At 35.4% G+C, this 26,934-nt stretch overlaps 1 protein-coding gene across 1 annotated transcript in view; it reads right to left on the reverse strand.

The window, feature by feature from the left end:
* LOC125682179 (uncharacterized) overlaps positions 1-26,934 on the reverse strand; it is a 90,748-nt gene that overhangs the window by 11,486 nt on the left and 52,328 nt on the right. The window contains 15 exon segments of the mRNA XM_048922597.2: positions 8,008-8,183; positions 8,283-8,354; positions 8,445-8,516; positions 8,609-8,834; positions 9,180-9,346; positions 9,544-9,629; positions 12,392-12,507; positions 13,256-13,418; positions 16,184-16,325; positions 16,521-16,733; positions 24,069-24,260; positions 24,412-24,608; positions 24,722-24,940; positions 25,548-25,658; positions 25,748-25,901. Coding sequence (XP_048778554.2) covers positions 8,008-8,183; positions 8,283-8,354; positions 8,445-8,516; positions 8,609-8,834; positions 9,180-9,346; positions 9,544-9,629; positions 12,392-12,507; positions 13,256-13,418; positions 16,184-16,325; positions 16,521-16,733; positions 24,069-24,260; positions 24,412-24,608; positions 24,722-24,940; positions 25,548-25,658; positions 25,748-25,901 — 2,306 coding nt within the window.

Raw genomic sequence — 26,934 nt, forward strand, 5'->3', positions numbered from 1 at the left:
ATTGACTGCAGTGGTTTGCTATGCGCCAACAGATGATGCAGAAGATAAAGAGAAAATATCTTTCTATGAAAGGAAAGGTAGTAGACGACACACCATCTCATGATGTTCTGCTTATCCTTGGAGACTTAAATGCTAAAGTTGGAAAATGCAACCAAGATAAAGAAACCATCATGGGCCAGCAAGGAATAAGAGAATGTAACAACAACGGAGAGAGACTATGCACTTTCTGAAAACGACCTAGTAATTGGTGGAACTATATTCATGCACAAAGACATCCATAAGACAACATGGAACTCACCAGATACAAAGAACCAAATTGACCATATTATCATCAACAAGAGATGGAGAAGTAGTCTTCTCGATGTGGTTGCAAAACAAGATGTGGGAAGATGTGGGAAGTGACCACTCTTTAGTACTGGCAAAAATCAAGTTAAAACTGAGGAAGTCAAGGAAAAAAGATCAAAGACCACCTCCAATCAACATCCAAAAACTCAAAGATACAAAAACCCTGAGATCTTTTCAATTAAAAGTCCAAAACAGGTTTTCAGCACTCATGGAACATCCTGATGAAATCGATATGGAACTTTTAACAAAGTATTAATAGAAAATAGTCAACAAATACTTGGTCCAAAGAGAAAGAAAAGAAGAATGGATTTCAGATAAAACATGGAAAATAGAACAACGAAAAGAGAAGAAAAGTAAAATCTTGTCTACAAAATCCAAGAGGCAAAAGGACCAACTCCAGGCAGAATATCGGGCTATTGACAAGGAAGTAAAGAGGAGTGCAAGAGCTGACAGAAAGGCATACACTGAAAAACTAGCTAATGAGGCAGAACAAGCAGCTTCTAAACAAGACATGCAGACCCTCTATCGAATTACAAAAGCATTAGCAGGCAAATTTCAGTCATCAGAGCTACCAATTAAAGACAAACAGGGAAATGTACTATCAAAAGAAGAAGACATACTGAAACGCTGGAAGGAACATTTTGAAGAAGTATTTAATATGAAAGACCAAGAGAACGAGGCAATAATAATACCAGCCACGGACACATTAGATATTAATACTGATCCACCAAGTATAGAAGAGATAAAAAAATGCAATCGCTAAACTTAAAAATGGAAAAGCTGAAGGCATTGATCATATACATGCAGAGCTTCTCAAGGCCGAAGAATACTGGACACCTACAATTTTGACAAATATCCTACAGAAGATCTGGGAATCAGAAGCAACACCATCCTTCTGGAAAACCGGCCTTGTAGTTAAATTACCAAAGAAAGGAGACCTCTCAAACTGTAACAACTATAGAGGAATAATGTTGTTTTCCATTACCATGAAGGTTCTAAGTAGAGTGATACTGGACAGAATTGCAGAAGTAACAGATCCCTTACTGCGTCAAGAACAAGCAGGCTTTAGGAAAGGGAAGTCGTGCGCTGATCAGATATTCGCTCTCAGACAAATTCTAGAACAAAGCAATGAATGGAACTCCCAATTATACATCAATTTCATCGACTTCACCAAAGCTTTTGATAGTGTTAATCGCCTAGCCCTAGAAAGAACCCTTCGTCATTATGGAATCCCAGATAAAGCCATCTCCATCATCAAGATGCAATACACTGAACTTAATGCCAGAGTTATCTGTGGATCAAACCTATCAGAGGAGTTTGAATTGACGACAGGAGTGAAACAGGGATGTCTGTTCTCTCCTATTCTCTTTACCTTCTGCATCGACTGGATTATGCGAAAAACAACTAGAAGCAAATGAACAGGGATTACTTGGGGTATGACAGAAGTACTTGAAGACCTTGATTTTGCGGACGATATTGCACTGTTATCTCACCGTCATCGAGACATGCAAGAAACAAGAGACCCATGGGCCTAGAATCGCTCTTCTGATACATTGTAGAACAGGCAAAAATTCTCACTAACCAAGATTTATCAATTAACAAGGTTTTAAAGACCTATCACATGATAGTGTATGAAGGGGATATCATACAGTACATTATTAGATTAGGCAATCAAAATAATTACAAAATGAAGTTACTTCACCTACGTGCATATCTGGGTAGTACATATTTCTCTTCTACATGAATTTTTTCAAGGAACATAGAGACGGTTGGGGTGCTAAATACCGAATTTACTATGCATACAATTACAACAAGGGGATCGCATTGTATTTTGTCCGATTTTTAATGCAATTACATTTCATGCCATTGTTGGAGAATGGTTCTTAAAACCAATATCAACAAAATTGTTTTTAACTTTTTCAGCTCTGTTGAAATAAAAAAACAAAGAGTGAGTTAAGTGAAGGTTTGATGATCCTTGGGTTTTTAGTTTGAAAGATGTATAGATTTGTAAAAAAAAAAAAAAAAAAAAAAAAAAAAAAAAAAGCAAAAGTAGGTCACAGTGACCTACCTTTTAGCTGACACACTCTGAGAAGCCAAGATGCATCAACTTGTAGCGGTCAGCCGGGTTCGATCGCCGGTGGCCAGAGAGCTCAGTTGGTAGAGCACCTGACTAGAGATTCAGGGGGGCCGGGTTTGAATCCCGGTCTGGCCCGTTGCATTTTCTCCCTTCCTGTTACATTTGGTGCCGTGACCAGCCCCTGGAACTGACAGGTGAAAATGCCTGCCAGGGGATAAAGATCCTGGGTTGATGTCTTCAGGTGTGAAGACATTTAAGGAGGGAGGAATGTAGCGGTCAGCCGGGTTCAATCGCCGGTGGCCAGATAGCTCAGTTGGTAGAGCACCTGACTAGAGATTCAGGGGGCCCAGGTTCGAATCCCGGTCTGGCATTTTCTTCCTTCCTGTTACAAACTTAATAAGTTTGATGGATCTAAGACACTTAGTATCTGAAATATCTAAATATAGCCATGAAATTCAAAAACACGGTGACCTACTTTTGGTCGACACACTGAAGACTCAAGATGCATCAACTGACAAGTCAAATAGTATTCAAATATAGCCGTCAAATTCCAAAAGAAGGCCAGTGAGCTACTTTTTGGTTGACACACTCCAAAGACTCAAGACCCATCAACTGACAGAGTTTGATGATTGTAAGTCAAATAGTATCTGAAATATTCAAATATAGCCGTCAAAATCCAAAAATAGGTCAAGGTGACCTATTTTTTAGTCAACACACTCTGAAGACTCAACATGCATCAACTGACAAAGTTTGATAATTGTAAGTCAAATAGTATCTGAAATATTAAAATATAGTCGTCAAATTCCAAAAGTAGGTCACGGTGACCAAGTTTGATGATCTTAGCTTTCATAGTGTCCAAAATATGCATTTAAAATTGAAAATGTGAAATTTGAATGTCTGCAAAATTCAAAAACTAGGTCACTGTGACCAACTTTTTTTTTATAAATATGTTTCGAGGCCTCTAGACGCATCAACTTACAAGGTTTGATGATTCTAAACCTCTCGGTATCTGAAATAACAACCTAAAATGTATTCATAAATGATTAGCCATAAAATTCAGAAAGTAGGTCATGGTGACATACTTTTTACACGACGTAGTTCAAGGTCCCATGATCCATCAACTGACAACATTTGATGATCATAGGCTCAAAAGTGTCCAAGATATGCATCAAAATCCATTTAATAATAATTACCTGCGAAAATGAAAAAGTAGGTCACCATGACCTACTTTTGAGACAACATGATATTAGGTCCTAAGATGCATCAACTGACAAAATTTGATGATCCTAGTCCTGATACTAAGCAAAATATCAAGGTTTTAACAAAACAAAATTTAAGGTCAACTTTGAAGTGACCTCGAGACCACACCCTTTACCCCAGGATGATGCCTTGAACAATTTTGTATTTACAACCTATCTTCATCCTTATGCATAAGTTTGGTGATAATTTGTCCAGTGGTTCTTGAGAAAAAGATTTTTTAGCAACCACTACTTTTGTTTGCATTTTCCTAATTATCTCCCCTTGTTAAAGGGTCACAACCCTAGTTTTAATACAAACGAAAGCCCTTGGGCCAAGGATACCCTGGGACAAATTTGACAAAAATTGGCCAAGGGGTTCTTAAGATATAGCCCTTTTTCCAAAAAGTTGACGCACACCGCACGCCAAACAGAGCTCTTGAGCTTTCGGCTCAGAAGAGCTAAAAACCACCCAGCTCGCAAAAACAGCTGAAACAATTGGCCTTCATATAAACACCTCCAAAACTAAGATCATTAAGGTCAATACCATATCAGAGGAACCTATCTCTTTGAATGGCACAAACATAGAAGATGTCACCAACTTCCCTTACCTAGGAAGTAAGATCACCACTGATGGGGATTCAGAGGCAGATGTACAAGCTCGCATTTCTAAAGCCACAGGAGCATATACTGCTCTGCGGAACATCTGAAGGTCAACAGAGTTTAGCACCAACATCAAAATTAAGATCTTCAAGAGCAACGTGCTTGGGGTCCTACTATATGGTGCTGAATCTTGGAAAGTAACCAAGTCTATTTCCAACAAGCTGGATGTATTTCAGACCCGATGTCTCCGCAGAATATTGCGCATCTTCTGGCCTAACACCATCTCAAATGACGAATTGTACAAAAGGACAAACACCACTCCTCTATCCCAGATGATCAGAAAGAGAAAATGGCTGTGGATAGGACATGTATGCAGAATGTACCCAAATTCCATCCCAAGGGTTGCTTTGAAATGGTCACCAACTGGCAAGAGAAAAAGAGGAAGACCAAGAGAGACCTGGAGAAGATCGGTGGAGAAAGAAATTAAAGATAACAACTGGAGTTGGGGACAGGTCCAGAAATGGGCAAAAGAGAGACCAACATGGAAGTCTCTGGTGATGGCCTTATGTGTTGACCAGCACGAAGAGGACTAAGTAAGTAAGTAAAGTTTTAAATGCTGATTATATATATAAGAAAATCTTTTAAAACATCTCTTAAACTTTTTAAGCTAGAGCTTTCATATTTTGTGTATACATTTTTACGGCAAGATTTTTCATGTGATGCAATGGTGTGTGATCTTGTGACTTTGACCTGGAAGTTTGACCTACTTCAAATAAAGATCTTACCAATTCAATATGTTCTGAACTATTTAAGGTAGATATTTCTGAACTTATAATCCCGTGGGTATCCGGGTTAAAATAAGTCCTCGGTACCCCTTGCTTGTCGTAAGAGGCAACTAAACAAGTCCTTGGGATGAGACCGCAAAAACCGAGGCAGGTATGGCACGATAAACATCCCTCCCTGTTCAAAGGTCATACACGCCGAGCATAGGCCTAAATTTTGCAGCCCTTCACTGATGTACAATCAATCAATCTTGTATATAAATTTCTTATGGCAAGATATTTCATAACTTGTTCTTTGACCTTGTGACCGTGAAATTGGGAATTTGACATATACTTTTTAAAAAAGAAAACATAACTTATTGATTACCGTATGGTGATTTTTTCCCGCGGGGTGATAAATTTGGCTTATTTTAGCGGGAAGATCATTTTCCGCCAAAATTTCACTCGCTAAATATCCACCCAACTGCGACTTCAGTATTTGCAGGAAAGATAACTCTTCCTTGTCCGCCAAAATTTATTAGCATATATGTACCTTTGAGCCAGCCAATCGCCAAATTTCAGACTCGCGGGAAAAAAACAGCTATACGTTATACCCGGAACTATTTTAGGTAGGGCTCTCATATTTTGTATATGCAGATTCTTTATGGTAAGACTTTGTGATACAATGGTGTTTGATCTTTTGACTTTGGAGTTTGACCAACTTAAAAAAACACAACAACCCTGACCTATTCAATATCTCTTGAACTATTTAGGGTAGGGCTTTCATATTTTGTATATAGATTATCTATGGCAAGACCTTGTTATACTTTGGTATTTGACCTTGTGATCTTGACCTGGAAGTTTGACCTACTTTTAATGAAAATCTGACGTATTCAATATCTCCTGAACTATTCAAAGGGGCATTACCTATCATTTTGTCACCAAAAATTGCATTAAGGTAGCTTACTACACTTAAGCGTATACTCTGTATGACACCACGTCACAAGATGGCGATTTAAATGTTTTGTGAAATTATTTGTATTGATCGATGTGTTTGTCGATCATGATAGCTCAGTGGTTAAAGCATTGGGCTGGTGAACCGCAGATCTCGAGTTGAAATCTCACGGTCTTTCGTTCATATGTGTTGAAATAATTTTTTTGAAAATCATGTTTTTATCCTTTGTATATTTTTTTGCCTTTTTGGCATATATACTTATTATATATCATCATATCTTTTATAATTAAATCAATTCGTACTGATTTGAGAAACTATTTCTGGGTGTAGTGAGCCACCTTAAATGAAAATTGATCTATATTATATATTTCAGTAATAACATACCAGTATTTTATTATTTTAAACACTTTTAGGTTTCTCTTGTTTTTGTACAAAACTAGTCAGTTCAGTTTAGTTTTAGCTGCTTCCTGTTCAACTACATAGCGTTATAGCTGCTTCCTGTTCAACTACATAGTGTTATACCTGCTTCATGTTCTAGTACATAGTGTTATAGCTGCTTCCTGTTCTAGTACATAGTGTTATAGCTGATTCCTGTTCTAGTACATAGCATTATAGCAGCTTCCTGTTCTAGTACATAGTGTTATAGCTGCTTCCTATTCTAGTATATAGCATTATAGCAGATAGCATTATAACAGCTTCCTGTTTTAGTACATAGTGTTATAGCTGCTTCCTGTTCTAGTACATAGCATTATAGCTGCTTCCTGTTCTAGTACATAGTGTTATAGCTGCTTCCTGTTCAACTACATAGCATTATAGCTGCTTCCTGTTCAACTACATAGCATCATAGCTGCTTCCTGTTTTACTACATAGCGTTATAGCTGCTTCCAGTTCTACTACATAGCGTTATAGCTGCTTCCTGTTCTAGTACATAGCATTATAGCTGCTTCCTGTTCTAGTACATAGCATTATAGCAGCTTCCTGTTCTAGTACATAGTGTTATAGCTGCTTCCTGTTCTAGTACATAGCATTATAGCAGATAGCATTATAACAGCTTCCTGTTCTAGTACATAGTGTTATAGCTGCTTCCTGTTCTAGTACATAGCATTATAGCTGCTTCCTGTTCTAGTACATAGTGTTATAGCTGCTTCCTGTTCTAGTACATAGCATTATAGCAGATAGCATTATAACAGCTTCCTGTTCTAGTACATAGTGTTATAGCTGCTTCCTGTTCTAGTACATAGCATTATAGTTGCTTCCTGTTCTAGTACATAGTGTTATAGCTGCTTCCTGTTCAACTACATAGCATTATAGCTGCTTCCTGTTTTACTATATAGCATTATAGCTGCTTCCAGTTCTACTACATAGCGTTATAGCTGCTTCCTGTTCTAGTACATAGCATTATAGCTGCTTCCTGTTCTAGTACATAGTGCTACAGCTGCTTCCTGTTCAACTACATAGCATTATAGCTGCTTCCTGTTTTACTACATAGCATTATAGCTGCTTCCTGTTCTACTACATAGCATTATAGCTGCTTCCTGTTCTAGTACATAGCATTATAGCTGCTTCCTGTTTTAGTACATAGTGCTACAGCTGCTTCCTGTTCAACTACATAGCATTATAGCTACTTCCTGTTCTAGTACATAGTGTTATAGCTGTTTCCTGTTCTACTACATAGCATTATAGCTGCTTCCTGTTCCAGTACATAGTGTTATAGCTGCTTCCTGTTCTAGTACATAGTGTTATAGCTGCTTCCTGTTCTAGTACAGGTCAAAACTGGTAACAAACAGCTAGTAAGTTGTTGCTGATCTTTCATAAGTGGCAAACTTTGAAATATTCATTTAAAGCATTTTATTGAGAAAATGTAAGCATTGAATTATTATTTTTGATATTACTGTGTAGACAAATTTGTATAATTCATTAATAGAATTAGTAGCTAACCTTTGTTTTAGGGGAGGTACATGTAATTTTCATTCATATTCTAAAAAAACCCAGAAGGTTAAACTCCACAGATCTCATTATTTTTAACAATACCTGTCTTTGTAGACTTGGAAAGTAGTGGTTTTATAATTTTCTGTCTCGTCAACTGCTGGAAATAATGACTGAGCATGATGTTGTCTGTGTACGGATAGTTCATCTCTAAGGCTTTCAAAGCCTGCTGGAAGTTCTCCGTTTTATAGGTGCTTAGTTTAGAGAAAAATTCTGAATCGCTGCACCAAGAAAAAAAGGCATGTATGACTTTATTCTAGTAATGACATCAAATTGATTGTGCTAGAATCAATCTTTCTTTTTCTTTTTTTTGCTTTTACCTTGCATATGACTCTATTATTCCTCGTAAATTTTCACAATTTTTTTGTAGTTTATCATTTTCTTGTAACACTCTGGAAAAAAAGAATATGAAATAAATTTCTAGTAGTTTAAAATACATGCACCCATTACATTTCCAATATAAAATGTAGCATCGCATCTACCTGTCTTTCCAGTCTTTGAATTTGATGAGTTGGATAGGGTAACCATGGGCATTCATCCACTCAAAAACCCATCTACAATCATATTGTTACTAAATCACGGATAAAGAAGGTTTTGTGGATTGAGCATGATGAGTTGCTGAGTCATGACATTTCAGAATCCTCACCTTGACTGCAGGGGCTTGTCATTGACAACATGGAAGGTTTTCCCTAGAGAAAGTGACAGGTTATAAGTCATCTTGACAATAAACTCTGCTGCAAAGTCCACTGGAGTCATTTCCATTTCCCAGTCCACAATAGGGGCAATTCCCAGTCCTACACAGGCCTGTAGGATCATCAGGGTAAAGTCCTGGGGATTCCAATGGGCACCAAGTCTGTCCCCACTCATGTTACCTAATACAATATGGTAATTTGGTTCTGTGTATCACACTAATCATTTTAAATTTACTAATATATATATATTCATATCATAAGAATAAAATGAATCACACTTTCTGATCAATGAAGGCACACATATAGTTTTTTCATCTCTTCTAGCAAAGGATAAGGGAATGAAGGAAAATTTCTGGAGAGAAACTGGGGGACAAAGGAAGCACTGAATGCCAGTTTTGTAAGTAACTAAATAAACTTTGAGAAAAATAACTTAAATATAGATGTCAAAGTATCATTAGCAACAAATGTATAATTACAATTACATACCCTGATGTCTAAATGACAAGACAATTTTGGTTGCATTACCTAGCCTGTAAATAGCTGCAGGAATTCCTCTCTTTCGGGCACTAGTAATAATCTGCTCTGCCACCCACTTGGACTGTGAGTATCCATCTGTCAGTCTGTCGCTAAAGGTGGATATATCAGCATCCTCTTCACAATTCTCTCCACCATTGGGAAACACTGCATCTGTGCTACAAAGGAAGATAATTTCTAAGCTGTATTCATATTCAATCAATTTGTATACTAGTAATTTTGATAAGAAATGGATATTTGGAAAACTGATCACAGAGATTTTTTAAATATAAATAACAGATATATATGTCAACTAGAATAAAGTATAATTTTTCAAATTTAACAACACATACATCTCAATTAAGTGTACCGATACCTGATGTAATGGATGGGCTTAATCTTCCCAGTACATGCAAATTGTACAACATTGGCAGTGCCTCGTACATTAGCTCCATGTAAAGCCTGTAAAAATCATAAAAATCATAACTAGATTAACCCTCCACAATTTTCTTTGATCACAAATACATAATGATATAATACTGATGTTAACAATTCTATTCCCCTCTCCCTAAGTGTCTATCACTAAATAACCATGCACACCTCAATTTTCATCTTGAAAGACAAACAGACAGACATATTATCCAGTCATTACACTGTGTTTTCCACTAGATGAAAGGTGAAGATAATGAACAGTGATCAATCTCATAACTCCTATAAGCAAAACAAAATAGATAGTTGGGCAAACACGGACCCCTGGACACACCAGAGGTGGGATCAGGTGCCTAGGAGGAGTAAGCATCCCCTGTCGACTGGTCACACTTGCCTTGAGCCCTATATATCCTGATCAGGTAAACGGAGTTATCCATAGTCAAAATTAGTGTGCCCAGAAGAGCCTAACAATCGGTATGAAACACTTCAGACAGCATTTGACCCAATGATAGGTTGTACTGACGAACTAGATCATTATAACGACCATAGATTTTTCGAAATGCTGACTTCAATTGAGACTGTTGAAACCCCTGTACCATCAACTTGTTTGTCAGTAGCTTGCCTCGATTTAAAAACTGACTATACGCAGAACGAGCTCTTGTGTATCGAATCAGTTGAGAGATATAAACACCATATGCAGGTGATAATGGAATATTGCTACATAACATGATATGCCTCCCATCCCGAATCATTGCCACAACATATACAGTGTATATCTTTACTTACACAGTATGGGTACACTAGATTAACATACACAGTGTATATCTTTACTTACACAGTATGGGTACATTAGATTAACATACACAGTGTATATCTTTACTTACACTGTATGGGTACACTAGATTAACATACACAGTGTATATCTTTACTTACACTGTATGGGTACACTAGATTAACATTCACAGTATATATCTTTACTTACACTGTATGGGTACACTAGATTAACATATACAGTGTATATCTTTACACTAGATTAACATACACAGTGTATATCTTTACTTATACTGTATGGGTACACTAAATTAACATATACAGTGTATATCTTTACTTACACTGTATGGGTACATTAGATTAACATACACAGTGTATATCTTTACTTACACTGTATGGGTACACTAGATTAACATACACAGTGTATATCTTTACTTACACAGTATGGGTACACTAGATTAACATTCACAGTATATATCTTTACTTACACTGTATGGGTACACTAGATTAACATATACAGTGTATATCTTTACACTAGATTAACATACACAGTGTATATCTTTACTTATACTGTATGGGTACACTAAATTAACATATACAGTGTATATCTTTACTTACACTGTATGGGTACATTAGATTAACATACACAGTGTATATCTTTACTTACACTGTATGGGTACACTAGATTAACATACACAGTGTATATCTTTACTTACACAGTATGGGTACACTAGATTAACATACACAGTGTATATCTTTACACTAGATTAACATACACAGTGTATATCTTTACACTAGATTAACATACACAGTGTATATCTTTACACTAGATTAACATACACAGTGTATATCTTTACTTATACTGTATGGGTACACTAGATTAACATACACAGTGTATATCTTTATTTATACTGTATGGGTACACTAGATTAACATACACAGTGTATATCTTTACATTGGATTAACATACACAGTGTATATATTTACTTACACTGTATGGGTACATTAGATTAACATACACAGTGAATATCTTTACTTACACTGTATGGGTACACTAGATTAACATACACAGTGTATATCTTTACACTAGATTAACATACACAGTGTATATCTTTACTTACACTGTATGGGTACACTAGATTAACATACACAGTGTATATCTTTACTTATACTGTATGAGTACATTAGATTAACTACAGTGTATATCTTTACACTAGATTAACATACACAGTGTATATCTTTACTTACACTGTATGGGTACACTAGATTAACATACACAGTGTATATCTTTACTTACACTGTATGGGTACATTAGATTAACATACACAGTGTATATCTTTACTTACACTGTATGGGTACATTAGATTAACATACACAGTGTATATCTTTACTTACACTGTATGGGTACACTAGATTAACATACACAGTGTATATCTTTACTTACACTGTATGGGTACACTAGATTAACATACACAGTGTATATCTTTACTTATACTGTATGGGTACACTAGATTAACATACACAGTGTATATCTTTACATTGGATTAACATACACAGTGTATATATTTACTTACACTGTATGAGTACATTAGATTAACTACAGTGTATATCTTTACACTAGATTAACATACACAGTGTATATCTTTACTTACACTGTATGGGTACACTAGATTAACATACACATTGTATATCTTTACTTACACTGTATGGGTACATTAGATTAACATACACAGTGTATATCTTTACTTACACTGTATGGGTACATTAGATTAACATACACAGTGTATATCTTTACTTACACTGTATGGGTACACTAGATTAACATACACAGTGTATATCTTTACTTACACTGTATGGGTACACTAGATTAACATACACAGTGTATATCTTTACTTACACTGTATGGGTACACTAGATTAACATACACAGTGTATATCTTTACTTATACTGTATGAGTACATTAGATTAACTACAGTGTATATCTTTACACTAGATTAACATACACAGTGTATATCTTTACTTACACTGTATGGGTACACTAGATTAACTGCAGCCGCTGCATGGATGATGAAGTCTGTATCTGTACACAAATAGTTGTAGTCATCATCGTTCATTCCCAGATTGACCAAGGCTACTTCTCCTAAGAAAAGTGAAAGTCCATGCATTCACACAATCCACATACCAATAAAGCGGCAGACATCTTTCCATACAATTACTGTAGACGTACTTTTTTCCGCGTGGTATTAATTTACGCTATGAACGCGGTAACAAATTTTCCGCGGAAATTTGTCACAGCGTACTTTGTAATCATACAAAGCGTACTTTGTAATCATACAAAGAATCCGCATAATTTTTTACCCGCGGATTAAACTGATATTGTGATTCCGCGTAATTATGAGCCCGTGGAAAAAAGTACGTTTACAGTACTTCCATTTAGCCGTGTGTGGTGCAACATCATAAGTCATACAATAGCAGATAGGTATCGTGGAATCATTAAATTTCATTCGGACTCAATTTTTGTGGGTATTCATTTCCCAGAAATGTTGAAATACACAATTAACATGATGTTTCAATCTGCAGAAAATCTATCTAAGAAATTGCAATCCCTGTGAAACTGCAAAATCTTGGAAATCCATGAAAATTAATTGGCATCATTCTGCATTAACTTAGAATTAATGTCCATGCCTATTCAGTTTTCCTCCTCTTTAAACTACATGTATAATAATGGTAAAATCCTGGTTGCAAATTATAAAATCTTTTAAATGTCAACAATTTTAATTAGTGCAATTCTGTATGGGTTTCAAGTTTTAGCAGTTTAGAAAGGCCTTGCACAGATTTGCATGATCACAACAAAAGAAAAAGACCACTGTAGAGATTTTGTAGCAGACCTTGAACAATATGTACGTTGCTTTGGAACAGTTTAGCCAGGAGACCCTGCTGTTCAGAGGGGGTGGAGCTGGATGCCAGAATTCCAAACTGTCTGAGTGTATTCTCCACTCTCATCTGGCCAGACAGCCCCGGGATCTCTCGAACCAAACAAGTGACAGAACACTGAAAATATCAGTAAGATTGCAGTAGCTCCAAGTGCAGTCAGTTTTTAAAAGCAAAGTTTATAGAATTAAAAATTTTCATACTTTATTTTAAAGCAGCAAAATTGAACATGTATACTGTAGATTCATGATAATGAGCATGGTTTGTGGGAGTCAATGTTTGTGGGTATGATAAAAAGAATTCTACTGGTTATGAGGACTGTTTTCCCAAACACCTTGCATCTATCTGTAGATGTGAGGGAAAAACAGATTTTGCAAAGTGCTTGGGGAAAACAGTAAATCTTTAGATATCGATCATATGTAGTATCAATATTTGCTTATGACATCCCCAGGCTCTGTTATTTACCTTGTTTGAGAAATATATAATCAAATGTACATGCCTCCCCTATTTCTCAATAATGAATTACCATAGGCAATAGTTGTATCCGACGTTACAAAATAGTTGCATCCTAGTAACAATGTGGCACTTATGTGAAACCTATCTCTGGATAGCATAAATCAAAAGGCAATTGCTATAACATTAAATGTATTTGACGTTTATGCTGCACATTATTAGACAAATTACAATTAAACAATTATATGTACCTGCTGCCTGCATCGACAATTTAGTTACAGTCACTAGACATAACTATAACTATAGCTATGAAGAATATTTAATAGCATATGTTTTCATGAGTGGTATGGTGCAAAGTCCTTCCTTAAAAATGAGGATCATGAAAAACAAATTGATCTAAAAACTTTAACCCAAAAAGCAATCGATGCTGACTGGTTTATTGATACAGGAAAACTGCACAGAAACTGGCTCAATTAAAACCACTTAAAAGTATTGGGATGAACAGTAATTTGATTATAATTTTGACTGCACAAACTAATTGATGTTGACTATGTTTACATTTTATATACATTATGATAATAATTAAAGTAAGTTGTTTGTTTTCTAAAGTAAACAACTTAATTAATCAATAGTGTAACAAATAAATAATGCTGTTTATAGATACCTAATGCGATTGGGTTAAAAAATTTCTAGCTTTAAAAAATCCTATTTTTAACATTGCGTGTCAATGTTCTTGGGGATGTAAATTCGTAGGCAAGGGTGACCCACGAAATCCACAAACATTGACCCTCCATGAAATCCACAAACATTGACCCTCCATGATGATTCCACAGTATCTGAAAGTTTAGATATAGCAAATATGAATTCTTTTACTTTTGAACATGTGCAGTGTTTGGGATACCAAAAGAGCAACTGGCATAACTATAACTTGCACAGGATACAAGAGAAACCTATGGCAATTAAACCCTTTTACTATTTATTCGTAAAATAAGATATTTCTTTAAATAAGAGAGATATCTCGTTACACTAGAGAGATATCTCTATTAGTTGTAGAGATATCTATGTAAGTTAGAAAGATATCTTTTTATTCTAGGGAGATGTCTCTTTAACCAAAAGAGATATCTCTTTAACTAAAAAAATATCTTTTTAAACAAAAGAAATATCTCTTTATGCTAGGGAGATATCTCTCAAAGAGAAAGAGATATCTCTCTAGTGTAAAGAGATATCTCTCTATCAATGTAAAAAGAGATATCTCTTTAAGTTAGGGACATATCTCTTTAAATTTTCAAAAAGAGATATCTCTTTAACTTAAAGAGATATCTCTTTAAATCCCCCCCCCCCTGGTGATCATAATGACTTCTCCCTGTTGCATTGCCATTAATATGATGTAACCATATTTTTTAACCAATCAAAATACTTCTAGTATAAAAATGGCGGAAAAGGTTAAAGAGGTGATTGGAGAAACATAATTTGGTATAACTGTAAATATAAATCAGGTCTAGCTCACATATTTTATCAATCTATTGTCTTTGTTATTTGTTCTTGTTTTTTTTGGGGGGGGGGGGGGGGGGTGTTGTTACTTGTATACACTTCACATGCAGTAAACGCAAAATCTCCCGCGATTGCAGCCATTATGGTAAGATTTGCTTTGGCGGGCTTCCGGTTTAGGAGAATTCCTTAATTATCCAAACTAATAAAAAATATTGGAAACAGATACCTCTTTTTCTTTGAGACACATTTCTTTTTCAATGATTAAAGGATATCTCTTATACTTTGAGAGATATCTCTCTAGGAATTCTTAGAGATATATCTCTTTAAGTGAAGGAGATATCTCTCAAAGTAAAAGAGATATCTTTCAGAGTAAAAGAGATGTCTCTTTAAGTGAAAGAGATATCTCTCAAAGTGAAAGAGATATCTCTAATTGAAAGAGATATCTCTTAAAGTATAAGAGATATATCTCTAAGTGAAAGAGGTATATCTCAAAGTGAAAGAGATATATCTCTAATTGAAAGAGATATATCTTAAAGCATAAGAGATATCTCTTTAAGTGAAAGAGATATCTGTCAAAGTGAAAGAGATATCTCTCTAAGTGAAAGAAATATCTCTTTCAGTGTAAGAGATATCTCTAACAGTAAAAGAGATATCTCTCTAAATGAAAGAGATATCTCTCTAAGTGAATAGATATCTCTTTTTAGAGATATCTCTTAAATCTAAGGGATATCTCTCATTTTAAAGAGATATCTCTTTAAAATAAGAGATATCTTTTAATTTAAAGAGATATATCATTTTTCGAATAAATAGTAAAAGGGCTTGCCATAGAAACCAGTCATGCAAGCACTATATATGATCAAGATAAAATCTGCACATGGGCAATTCACTGAATGCAATTCTTGTTCTTTAGATAGCAATGGAGGGAGGAGGAAGGATTTAACCTTAGTCTGCAAAAGAAGTTCCTTTAAAAGAAAGGCTCCTAGAAACCCTGTGGCACCCGTTAATAGGACTCTTGCTTTCCGGAATCTATTTTTATTGCCAAGGTTAAAGATTCTCCAAAAGGCTCTCAGCTGCATGTCAATACTAAAAGATGGAAACAATCCTTCATATTACTACCCTGGTGATTATTATTAGTTATTGGCAGATTTACCAAGAAACAGGACATGGGAAAATTATAGATTTATTTGTATTGATTTCAACAAGGATGAACTTGTGTTTTAATTCCCATTAAGACTTCTTGAAATTTACTGGAATGAAACTTGAAATTGCAAAACTCACTTGACTTTGACTTGATTGTGAACTTGAACCTCATTCACAAGATTCACTTTCTGGAATGGCAGTGGTCTTACATCTTCAGATTTATTCAGTTTGGTGTCAATGAGTCTACTGATGGATGATATTGTAGGGAACAAAAACAAGTCCTTGACAGCAATGTTGATGTTAAATTTTTCCCTGATATGATTCAGTAATTTTGTGGCAAGAAGTGAATGCCTGTAAGTAGTAAATATATAAATTTTTCTTTCTAACATTTATAGGCTTCGTTTATATAGGTACTGGAGGTTACATCCATCCAATATGCCCTGGCTGCCCATGATGTTTTGGGGCCCTAAAATGCATTTACCCTAGGACTTGTTTACCCTTTTACCTGTTCACCCTAAGTTCATTTGTCCGTGTTCAATCAATGCAAGTGTCGTGAATGTTTTATCATAATGATAATACTAAATTGGACTCGATAAGTTTAATTATTGCAGAGTTGTGTAATAGTTGCAAATATTGTTAAACCTGACTTGTAAAATTGCCACATAGGAACTTCATCCAACACATAAACCAGCCCACTCATGTGAAAGGGCATACATTGGACCTTCTCATCACCAGGTCAACATCTGATATACTTTTTGGCGTTCCAGTTGTTAAAGATCCTCACCTTTATGACAGAAAAGGCACCCGACAATGTGATAATTTGGGTATTCTTGCAACTCTTTCTGTCAAGAAACTGGAGCCACCAAGGAAGGATTTAACATTTCGTAAAATCAAGAAGATCAGCTTAACTGACTCATAAAACAAAATTACAGAAAATCTTGTTCTTACTCAGGATATAAATACTAGTGGTCTTGTACGATACCAAGTTAAGATCTATTCTAGACAAGCTCACTCCTGAGATTACTAAATCTGTCATACTAAGACCACAGGCACCTTGGTATACTGAGGAATTGCGTGCATCTAAGCAAGAGAGGCGTAGAGCTGAGAGGTGGTGGCGACATACAGGCATGGAAATCCATTATCAATTGTTCAAGGAACAGTGTTCATGGACAGGGACTCTTACTATTCATACAAAGTTGAGGAAAGTAGGAGCAGCTTTTCAAGATTACCAAGGACCTTCTAGGAAAACAGCAGCAATCTCCGCTACTGAGTACTCCAGCTGGTGTTGATCTTGTAGAGGCGTTTTCAGATTTCTTCATAAACAAGGTGGCTAAGATCCAAGTTGGTCTTCAACAAAGTCAAGTCTCTTATAATGGATGGGAAATTCACTGGAAAACGTTTAACTTCCTTTGATTTTACGACTGTAGATGAAGTTGAGTCGATCATCAAAAAGTCGGCAGACAAGCCTTGTGAGCTAGATCTGCACCCCACCTATCTGATAAAACAATGCTTAGACTCTCTTCTTCCTTTAATAACATCTATAATCAACACATCCCTCTCAAAAATTCAGTTCCTTTCAGCTTCAAGGAAGTAGTTATAACACTGCTGCTTAAGTAACCTGGACTAAATAAGGAAATTCTTTCATATAACAGGTCATTTGTTGTCCGCGTGCTTCTGGATCTGTCTGCTGTATTGACCATCTCATCTTACTTGATAGACTCAATACAGAATATGGAATAACAGTTGGTGCCTTAAAATGGATCTATTCTTACTTAGAAGAGCGACATCAAACTGAATCTATTAACTCTGTCACATCCACTGAGCGAGTTCTGTCTTTTGGCGTCCCCCAAGGGTCTGTTCTTGGACCTAAACTTTATTGCCTGTTTTCCAAACCAATCAGAACCATCTGTTGACAACACGGAATGAACTACCACTGTTGTGCAGACGACTCTTAAATTCACCTTGTAATATGACCAATGGATGGATGGAATAATTACTTTTCAAGATTAGAAGCTTGTATAGCAGATATTAGTTCATGGATGGCTACAAACTTGTTGAACTGAACAAGGAGAAAACGGAGCTGATCATTTTCTCTCCGAAACATAGTGCAGCAAACATTCCATTACACCACCTTAAAGTTGGAGAAAACAACATATCTCCTGCATCGTGTGTCAAAAATCTTAGTGTGCACTTCGATCCCTATCTGACTTTTGAAAATTTTGTATCATCTATTGTGAAAGCATGCCATTATTATATGTGCAATATTGGTCGAATTTGCCATTTCATAATTACCGAAGCATGCAAAACTCTTGTCAATGCACTCGTTAACTTGATTATGCTAACTCTCTTCTATTTGGTATCAACAAGACCACCTTGGACTGCTTACAGAAGGTACAGAACACCACAGCCAGGCTTGTGTCGAGGACAATGACACAGGATCATATTTCGCCAGTCTTAGCGCATCTGCATTGGCTTCCAGTGCAGTATCGTCCACGATACAAAATCTTGGTGTTCACCTTCTGCGCGCTGACAGGATGTGTTCCCAATTATCTACAAGAACTCATTGAAGAGTATTCCCCATTTCGACCACTAAGATCTGATACATCACTGAGACTCACTGTGCCAAAAATTCGCACAGAGTTTTTTGGAGAACGCACATTCAGTTGGGCTCATACAGCCAGTTTGTGGAATGACCTTCTGCAACATATTAAAGTTGCCAAAAACATTAACGTTTTTAAAAAACTGTTAAAAACCCACTTTTTAAAAATTGCTTCCCCTGATTTTTAAGCTTCTTACACAGTACAAGGTTTTTTTTCCAATGACTGTTAAATGCAAATTTCTAAATTTTCTTAATGTTTTATTTCATTGATTTCTAATACTTTTCATAGTGCTCGACATAAAAAAAATCACCAAAAAAATCTTTAGCTATTGATCTTAATTAAAGTGTTTTATTTTGATAATTTTACAGATCTAAGACCTTATGCCATTTAACTTCATTTAATTGTGTTTTACTGTTTTATTCCTCTTCTTACTCTTGTAAAGCGCCTTAGAGTAATTTGTTTTATATAAGGCACTATATACATTTTATTATTATTATTATATTATATGTAATATGCATAGAAATCATGAAAAGATATGATGTTAATAGAATATATAATAGATTCTATAAAAATAATTAGATAAACATTAATTTTTTCATACCAAAAGTACAACAAAGAATAAAAAATTGATTTTCACTAATAAATGAAATAAATAATAAATAAACTTGCACTCTTATATGCAACTGTAGACAATTGTCAATTTCCAGGATAAATTATAACATGCAACCACAAATCCACATTGAGCCACATGAAATCACAAACTAATCCCTACATTATATTATGTTAATCAAAATTGAAAAGGTGAAGATAACAAACAGTGATCAATCTCATAACTCCTATATAGAATATGAAATTAAGAGTAGGGAAAACACGGACCCCCTGGACATACCAGAGGTGGAATCAGGTGCTTAAGAGGAGTAAGCAGGAGTAAGCATCCCCTGTTGACCGATCACACCCGCCATGAGCCCTATATCTTTATCAGGTAAACAGAGTAATCCGTAGTCAAAATCAGTGTGTAAAGAATGGCCTAACAATTGGTATGTAACACATCAGACAGCATTAAACTCAATAACAGGTTGTATTATAAAATTTTCAAAATGCTGAATTTAAACAAGACTGGTTAAACCCCTGTAACATCAACTTATTTGTCAGTAACCTGCCTGGGTTTAAAAACTCATCATATGCAGGTCAAGCTCTTGCATAATGAATCAGTTGAGAGACGTAAACACCATATGTAGATGATAATGAAATATTACTACATGAAAACTCTGTGGTGTTTTTTAGTTCAAGTTGACTGGGATATATAAAACTGAATGAAAATTTTTGTTGATAGATAAAGTGTCATCGACATATCTAAATGTCGAGTTGAAAGCCATAGCATGAGATTTTTTCTTCTCATGTAGAAGTTTTTTAATAAATTCTGTCTCATAAGAATACAAAAACTGGTTAGCTAATAAAGGAGCACAATTTGTGTCCATGGGTATTCCAACAGACTGTTTGAAGACCTGATCACTAATGACCACAACAATATTGTCAGTGAGGAACTCGAGCATCTTTTTGATATCAATTTGGAGTACTTGTGCATAGAATCTGAGTGATGTTTAATAAAGTAATTTTTTGAACAACTGATCACTAGATATGAATATTTCCTTTTTCCATTTTTATTGAAGAAACAACTGTCTATCATGAAAGTATAGTCTATGATTTATCGGAAAAATGGTCGTTTAAAGTATTGAAAAGCTGTATGTTTTGATGTTATTAATTTGAAAAAAGTTTTGTGATTTCAAATTTACTAATTTAAGTTCTTTAGAATCCACATTTGATTTACACCACTTCTGGCATACGTTGTGGCACAATACCTGGTATGTTTGAAGTTTCTCCTTCACAGCAGTTAATATTTTTGTGAAAAGCAAAAATAATGGATTCGTAGAACACTTACTGGATCCAGCAATTCATCATATACTCACCAATGCATCTTCTTTGATACTGTGGATTTCACAGCGTGTGATCCGGTTTTCCGGATCACCACACTGTGGTTGTCTGATTCCGTATCAGTATCCTCTGAAACTGATGCTGTCACAATGACATCACAATGCATAAACGCAACGTTATTTGTGGAAAATATTGACTGCGTCACAAACGAAACTGCATACACAAAACATAATTTCATGGGATGTCTGTGTTTTTGATAATTTGGATTACATTTATTATCTTATAAATGTGGATTTAAAATGCATAAGGGGGTATATAATAAATTTATCCTTACTATACAGTAATTTGATCCGAAGAGTTGGATCATGTCTCATTGACAGGCGCGGATCATCAGATCAAACTCGACGCTTCGCGTCTCGTGTGATCTGATGATCCGCGCCTGTCAACTCGACGTGATCCGACTCTTCAGATCAAGTTACTGTAGTAAGGATATATATATATATATCTTTGTTTGTTAGGTTATCAGAGATAAGATATTACTGTCATGATTTGCTGGGTACAGATTGTGATGTACAGTAAAATCCTCATATGTCAAAAATATATCGACTGAATAAACAGTTGAATAAATCATTATTTCTCTCTCTCTCTCTCTCTCTCTCTCTCTCTCTCTCTCTCTCTCTCTCTCTCTCTCTCTATATATATATATATATATATATAATAATAATTTGGAGTTGGGCCAAATCAACCCCTTATTAGGATGAACAGGAATACAGGGTGAACAAGTCATAGGGTGAATGTGTTTAAGGGCAAAGTACTAAGGCACACAGGTTGATAGGGTGAATGAACCTGATACGTTTTTAGATATATGAAACTGAGTTAGGAAACAGATTACATAAGAATTTTTTTTTTTAAATGTCCCAAATAGCATACTGATAGAGAGAAAAATATGGTGTTACAATTTGTTTTCCAGTGGATTTTTTACTTTGACAATGCACTACTTGCATCGATCCCCCTCTTGTTATGTGGATTTTTTACTTTGACAATGCACTACTTGATCCCCCTCTTGTTATGTACTTGAGCATGGTTATTGCTGTACCTGCACTTTAAATTATGCTAAAGGATGAATTCTTGTCACTATATCTGCCACGTCTACATGCATATCATATTTCTTCAGTAATTAGGAAACATGTGAATCATGAAGCCACATGCAATAATCTTTCCTATACTTGAATATGTTACATCTTACATATAATGTTAAGTGACACAGAGACAATCACTGCGACGCCCATTTATCTGTGTGTGAATTAATGTGTATTGTAACATCTTACATATAATGTTAAGTGACACAGAGACAATCACTGTGACACCCATTTATCTGTGTGTGAATTAATGTGTATTGTAACATCTTACATATAATGTTAAGTGACACAGAGACAATCACTGCGACGCCCATTTATCTGTGTGTGAATTAATGTGTATTGTAACATCTTACATATAATGTTAAGTGACACAGAGACAATCACTGCGACGCCCATTTATCTGTGTGTGAATTAATGTGTATTGCATACAAAATATCACACCTCAATGTGTCCAATAAAAATGAGAAGATTCCATTCTTGTATGTCTCCCTGTGATATCAAGGACTGGCTATGATTTCAGGAGTACAGAGTGCCAAATTAACAAACTCAAATCATTCAAAATGTCTTTCATTATTTGAAGATATCATTAATTCATTTGACATGCAAATCAATGCAATCAAAGATCTCTTAAAATGATCATTGATATCTTCAATTCTGAATTACTGCATGCATTAATCATTGATACACACAATTACTCTATTGTTGCTCGCATCAAATGAGTTAATGATATCAACTATTGAATTTATATGGATCGAGTGCCAATTTAACATAAACTCAAATAATTAAAGATATCTTTAATTATTTGAAGATATCATCAATTCAATTATTGCACACAATATTTGAATTAATGTGTGCATCAATTCAATAATTGATTTGATGCGCACATAAAATTTAATTGATGAGAGCAATAATTGATTTGATGTATGCATCAATTCAAATATTGCTCTCATCAATTCAGTTGATGCACACATCAATGTGATGGAATTATACTGCTCACAAAATTGCATTTGGAGCTCGGTATAATTGATTTGATGACATCTTTAATTCAATTGAAGATATCTTTAATTATCTAAAACACTTTTGTATGAGGAATTAATGTGTGCATCAATTCTTTTAAAGAGAGCAACGATTCAATTAAAAAGATCATTAATTAAATTGTGAATATGTTGAATTGAAGATATCTTTAATTATATAGTTGCTCTCTCTAAAAGAATTATTGCTCTCTTCAAATGAATTAAAGATATCATTAATTCAATTGAAGAGAGCAATAATTGAATTAATACGTGCATTAAATCAATTGTTGCTCTCATCAAATGAATTAATGCGTGCATCAATCTAATTATTGCTCTCATCAATTGATTTAATGCGTGCATTATATCAATTATTGCTCTCTTCAATTGAATTGTAGCGCGCATCAATTCAATTGTTGATATCATTAATTCATTTGAAGAGATCATTAATTCAATTAAAGCACGCATCAATTAAGCTGAAGAAGTAATGATATCATCAAGTCAATTAATGTGCGCAATAATTCAGAATTGAAGATATCATTAATTATTTGAAGAGATCTTTAATTGAATTGTTTCGCGCATCAAATGAATTGATGATATCTTCAAATAATTGAAGATATATTCAATTATTTGAGTTTATGTTAATTTGGCGCTCCACAATTATTGCACGCATTAATTGGAATGATGCGTGTTAATTGAATTATTAATTGGAATTATTGCTCTCTTCAATTGAATTGTATCACGCATCATCAATTCATTTAAAGAAAGCAACATACATGTAACAATTCAAGTGCTCATCAATTCAGCAGAATGATTATAATGTTATCAGCAATTCAATTAATGCACCAATAATTGAAGAGATCTTTAATTGAATTGTTGCAAGCATCAAATGAGTTGAAGATATCTTCAATTATTTGAGTTTTTGTTAATTTGGCACTCCACACAGGAGGAGTGCACAGAAAGAAACGATCATATGAGTGTGACGATGAATTAATAGTGGCCTACCCTCCTAGATCGAAAAAGCTTTCTTCAATGTCGGCATGTCTGATGTTTAGAACTTTTGTCCACATGACTGTCACAATTTTCTCGGTTTCTGTGGAAGGTGACATCAGACTGCAGCCATCCTCTGAAGACTCTTTGTCAAAGGGAGGTAATGCATTTTTGTCTAATTTTCCTGTGGCTTGAACTATTGGAATGCTTGAAACGTTAAAAGAATCAACTGTTGAGAAATAATATTTGAAAAAAATGTTAATTGAAGGAGGAACAACAAATGAACAACTACAGATTGGACTGACTGTTTTGACACAGAGACACCTCTTGTCATTCATTACATTAAAGAGTATACTACCTGGAAAGGAAGATGAAGTAGGAAGGGATCATGTAGAAGGGGAGTTTTTGCTTGAGGGCTGAGCGGACCTCTTTCTTTGACGTCTGGCCTTCAGGTACAATATAGGACACCAGAAATTTGTCCTCCCCTTCTGCTCCCTTGACTAAGACCACAGCAGCATTAATCATAGAGAGGTCCATCAGGGCTGCTTCCACAGCCTAAAGTATAAATAATGTAATATGATATACATATAAAGACACATTTTCTGCTCTCCTATGAATTCTATTCTAAGTGTTCTTATACAGATCAATACATACATTATCTTAATCACCTGAACTTCTATGGAATAACCTCTGATTTTAACCATTGAGTCACATCTACCACAGATTTCCAGTCTGCCATCAGACAGCATGTAACCCCAGTCCCCAGTCCTGTAGAGCCTGTCACCACAGGATGCAGCTACATTCTCTCTTCTCTTTATAAACCTAGTGGCTGTCATCTCTGGTCTCTTCAGGTAACCTCTTGCTAGAGTAGGTCCTCCAATAAATATCTTGAATCACAAATAGAAATGAAAAAAGAAATACTTTGTACATCAGTTAGACACAGTGGTTGTGAACTTGTGTGATTCTTCTAAACGGACCCAAGTTCACACCTGTCGCTCTCTGGATTACATGATTTAAGTCTACGGTTAGTTCTCTGGATGAGTCTTTGACTAAATACAAATATGGAAGATATAGCCTTCTGCTACCTCATATCTTCTCACCAAAAATTTAAAAATCATTTTTATATCCATACACACAGTTGGGGATTTCCTCATATTTACCTCTCCAAATGACCTCACATATTAAGGATTTCCTCATGTTTACCTCTCCAAATGACCTCACATATTGAGGATTTCCTCATGTTTACCTCTCCAAATGACCTCATATATTGAGGATTTCCTCATGTTTACCTCTCCAAATGACCTCAGATATTGAGGATTTCCTCATATTTACCTCTCCAAATGACCACATATTGAGGATCTCCTCATATTTACCTCTCCAGATAACCATGCACACAAACTATGGATTTCTCCATTTTGTCCTCTTTATATGCCCATGCATGTTGGGGATTTCTCCATGCTTACCGCACAGGTTATGAGAGTCCATCATGCTTACCTCTCCAGATGATCCCACAGGCTGGGGGTTTCCTTCCTCATCCATAATGATGATGCTGACCCCAGATAAGATCTGACCTGCTGGACAGAATTTTCTGGTCTTCAAAGCATCCTATAAGATACATGTGAAATACATATAGTGTAATCACAGCTGACATTCTCTCTCTCTCTCTTTCTCTCTCTCCTTTTCTCTCTTTCTACCTTATGTTCTGTGAAGTATTGTGATAGATCCTCACAGGCCACATCATGACACTCGGATATACTGTACAGGTTGATGAACCTTATCCAGGGTAACAAATTCATACATCTCTGCAGTAAGGCTGTTGTGACAACTTCTCCACAAAACCAAATCTGTCTAATATAAAATGCAGTCAGTGAATGCAATGCAGGATTACTCTTTTTATAGTCAATGACTTTGACCATCTAGTTTGAAATATAATGTAATATTTTGTTGGAAAACATGAACTTCCTCTGAAAAATTCCTACCCTCCAAAATTCTCCTTTACATCCAACACTTTGAGCTATGAGAAAGCAATGGAGAAATCCAACATAGTCATAAATGTAGATTTGTAGAAAGTTATATTAAAGTGTATACACGTTTTCTTGAATGGCTTAATTTTCTGATGATGGGCTTCCCTATGCCAAAGCTGGTTAATCAGCATTTTTATATCACTGGTTGAAATAATTATACAGAGGTTAATATTGACATATATATTGCTTTCATCATGGTTTGTTGCAAACTAGTTCAATCCGGTTTTTTTAGTACCACCTGTCCGCGTAATCATTAATTACCAAATATGGAGCGTTGTCATTGTCAAAGGGTGCATTGGCTATTCCATTTAAAATAATGAACGAGTCAACAATATGGTATTTTAGTACTTAAATCTAGTTTTTATTTTCAAAAAATACATAAAAAATATAAACAATAAAATATCTTAAAATCTTTCTTAATGTTTTATTCAGTGATGAAGGTAGCAATCATTACTGAGAAATTTGCATAACCTGCTAATGCATTTTATTGTTTTGTAGTATAGGAGAGAGGATAAAATCTGTGGCTGGAGGAAATTTGTGGGACCAGGAATCAAACCTGGGACCCCTGCATTACTAATCAAGTGCTCTAACCACTGAGCTATCCGGGCTGATATCCATTGACTGCACAGCCCTAACTATTACATTCCCCCCCCCCCCCTTTAATTAGTCTTTGCCTTCGAAGACACACAACCCAGATTCTTTTCGCCCCTGGCAGGACAACCTGCAGTGCAGGGGTGATCAACAGCACCAACTGTAGTATAGGAGAGAGGAGAAAATCTATGGCTGGATCAGGAATCGAAACCAGGACCCCTGCATTACTAGTCAGGTGCTCTAACCACTGAGCTATATGGGTTGAT

The sequence above is a fragment of the Ostrea edulis genome, chromosome 2 (genome assembly GCF_947568905.1).
Source record: "Ostrea edulis chromosome 2, xbOstEdul1.1, whole genome shotgun sequence".
Taxonomy (NCBI): domain Eukaryota; kingdom Metazoa; phylum Mollusca; class Bivalvia; order Ostreida; family Ostreidae; genus Ostrea; species Ostrea edulis.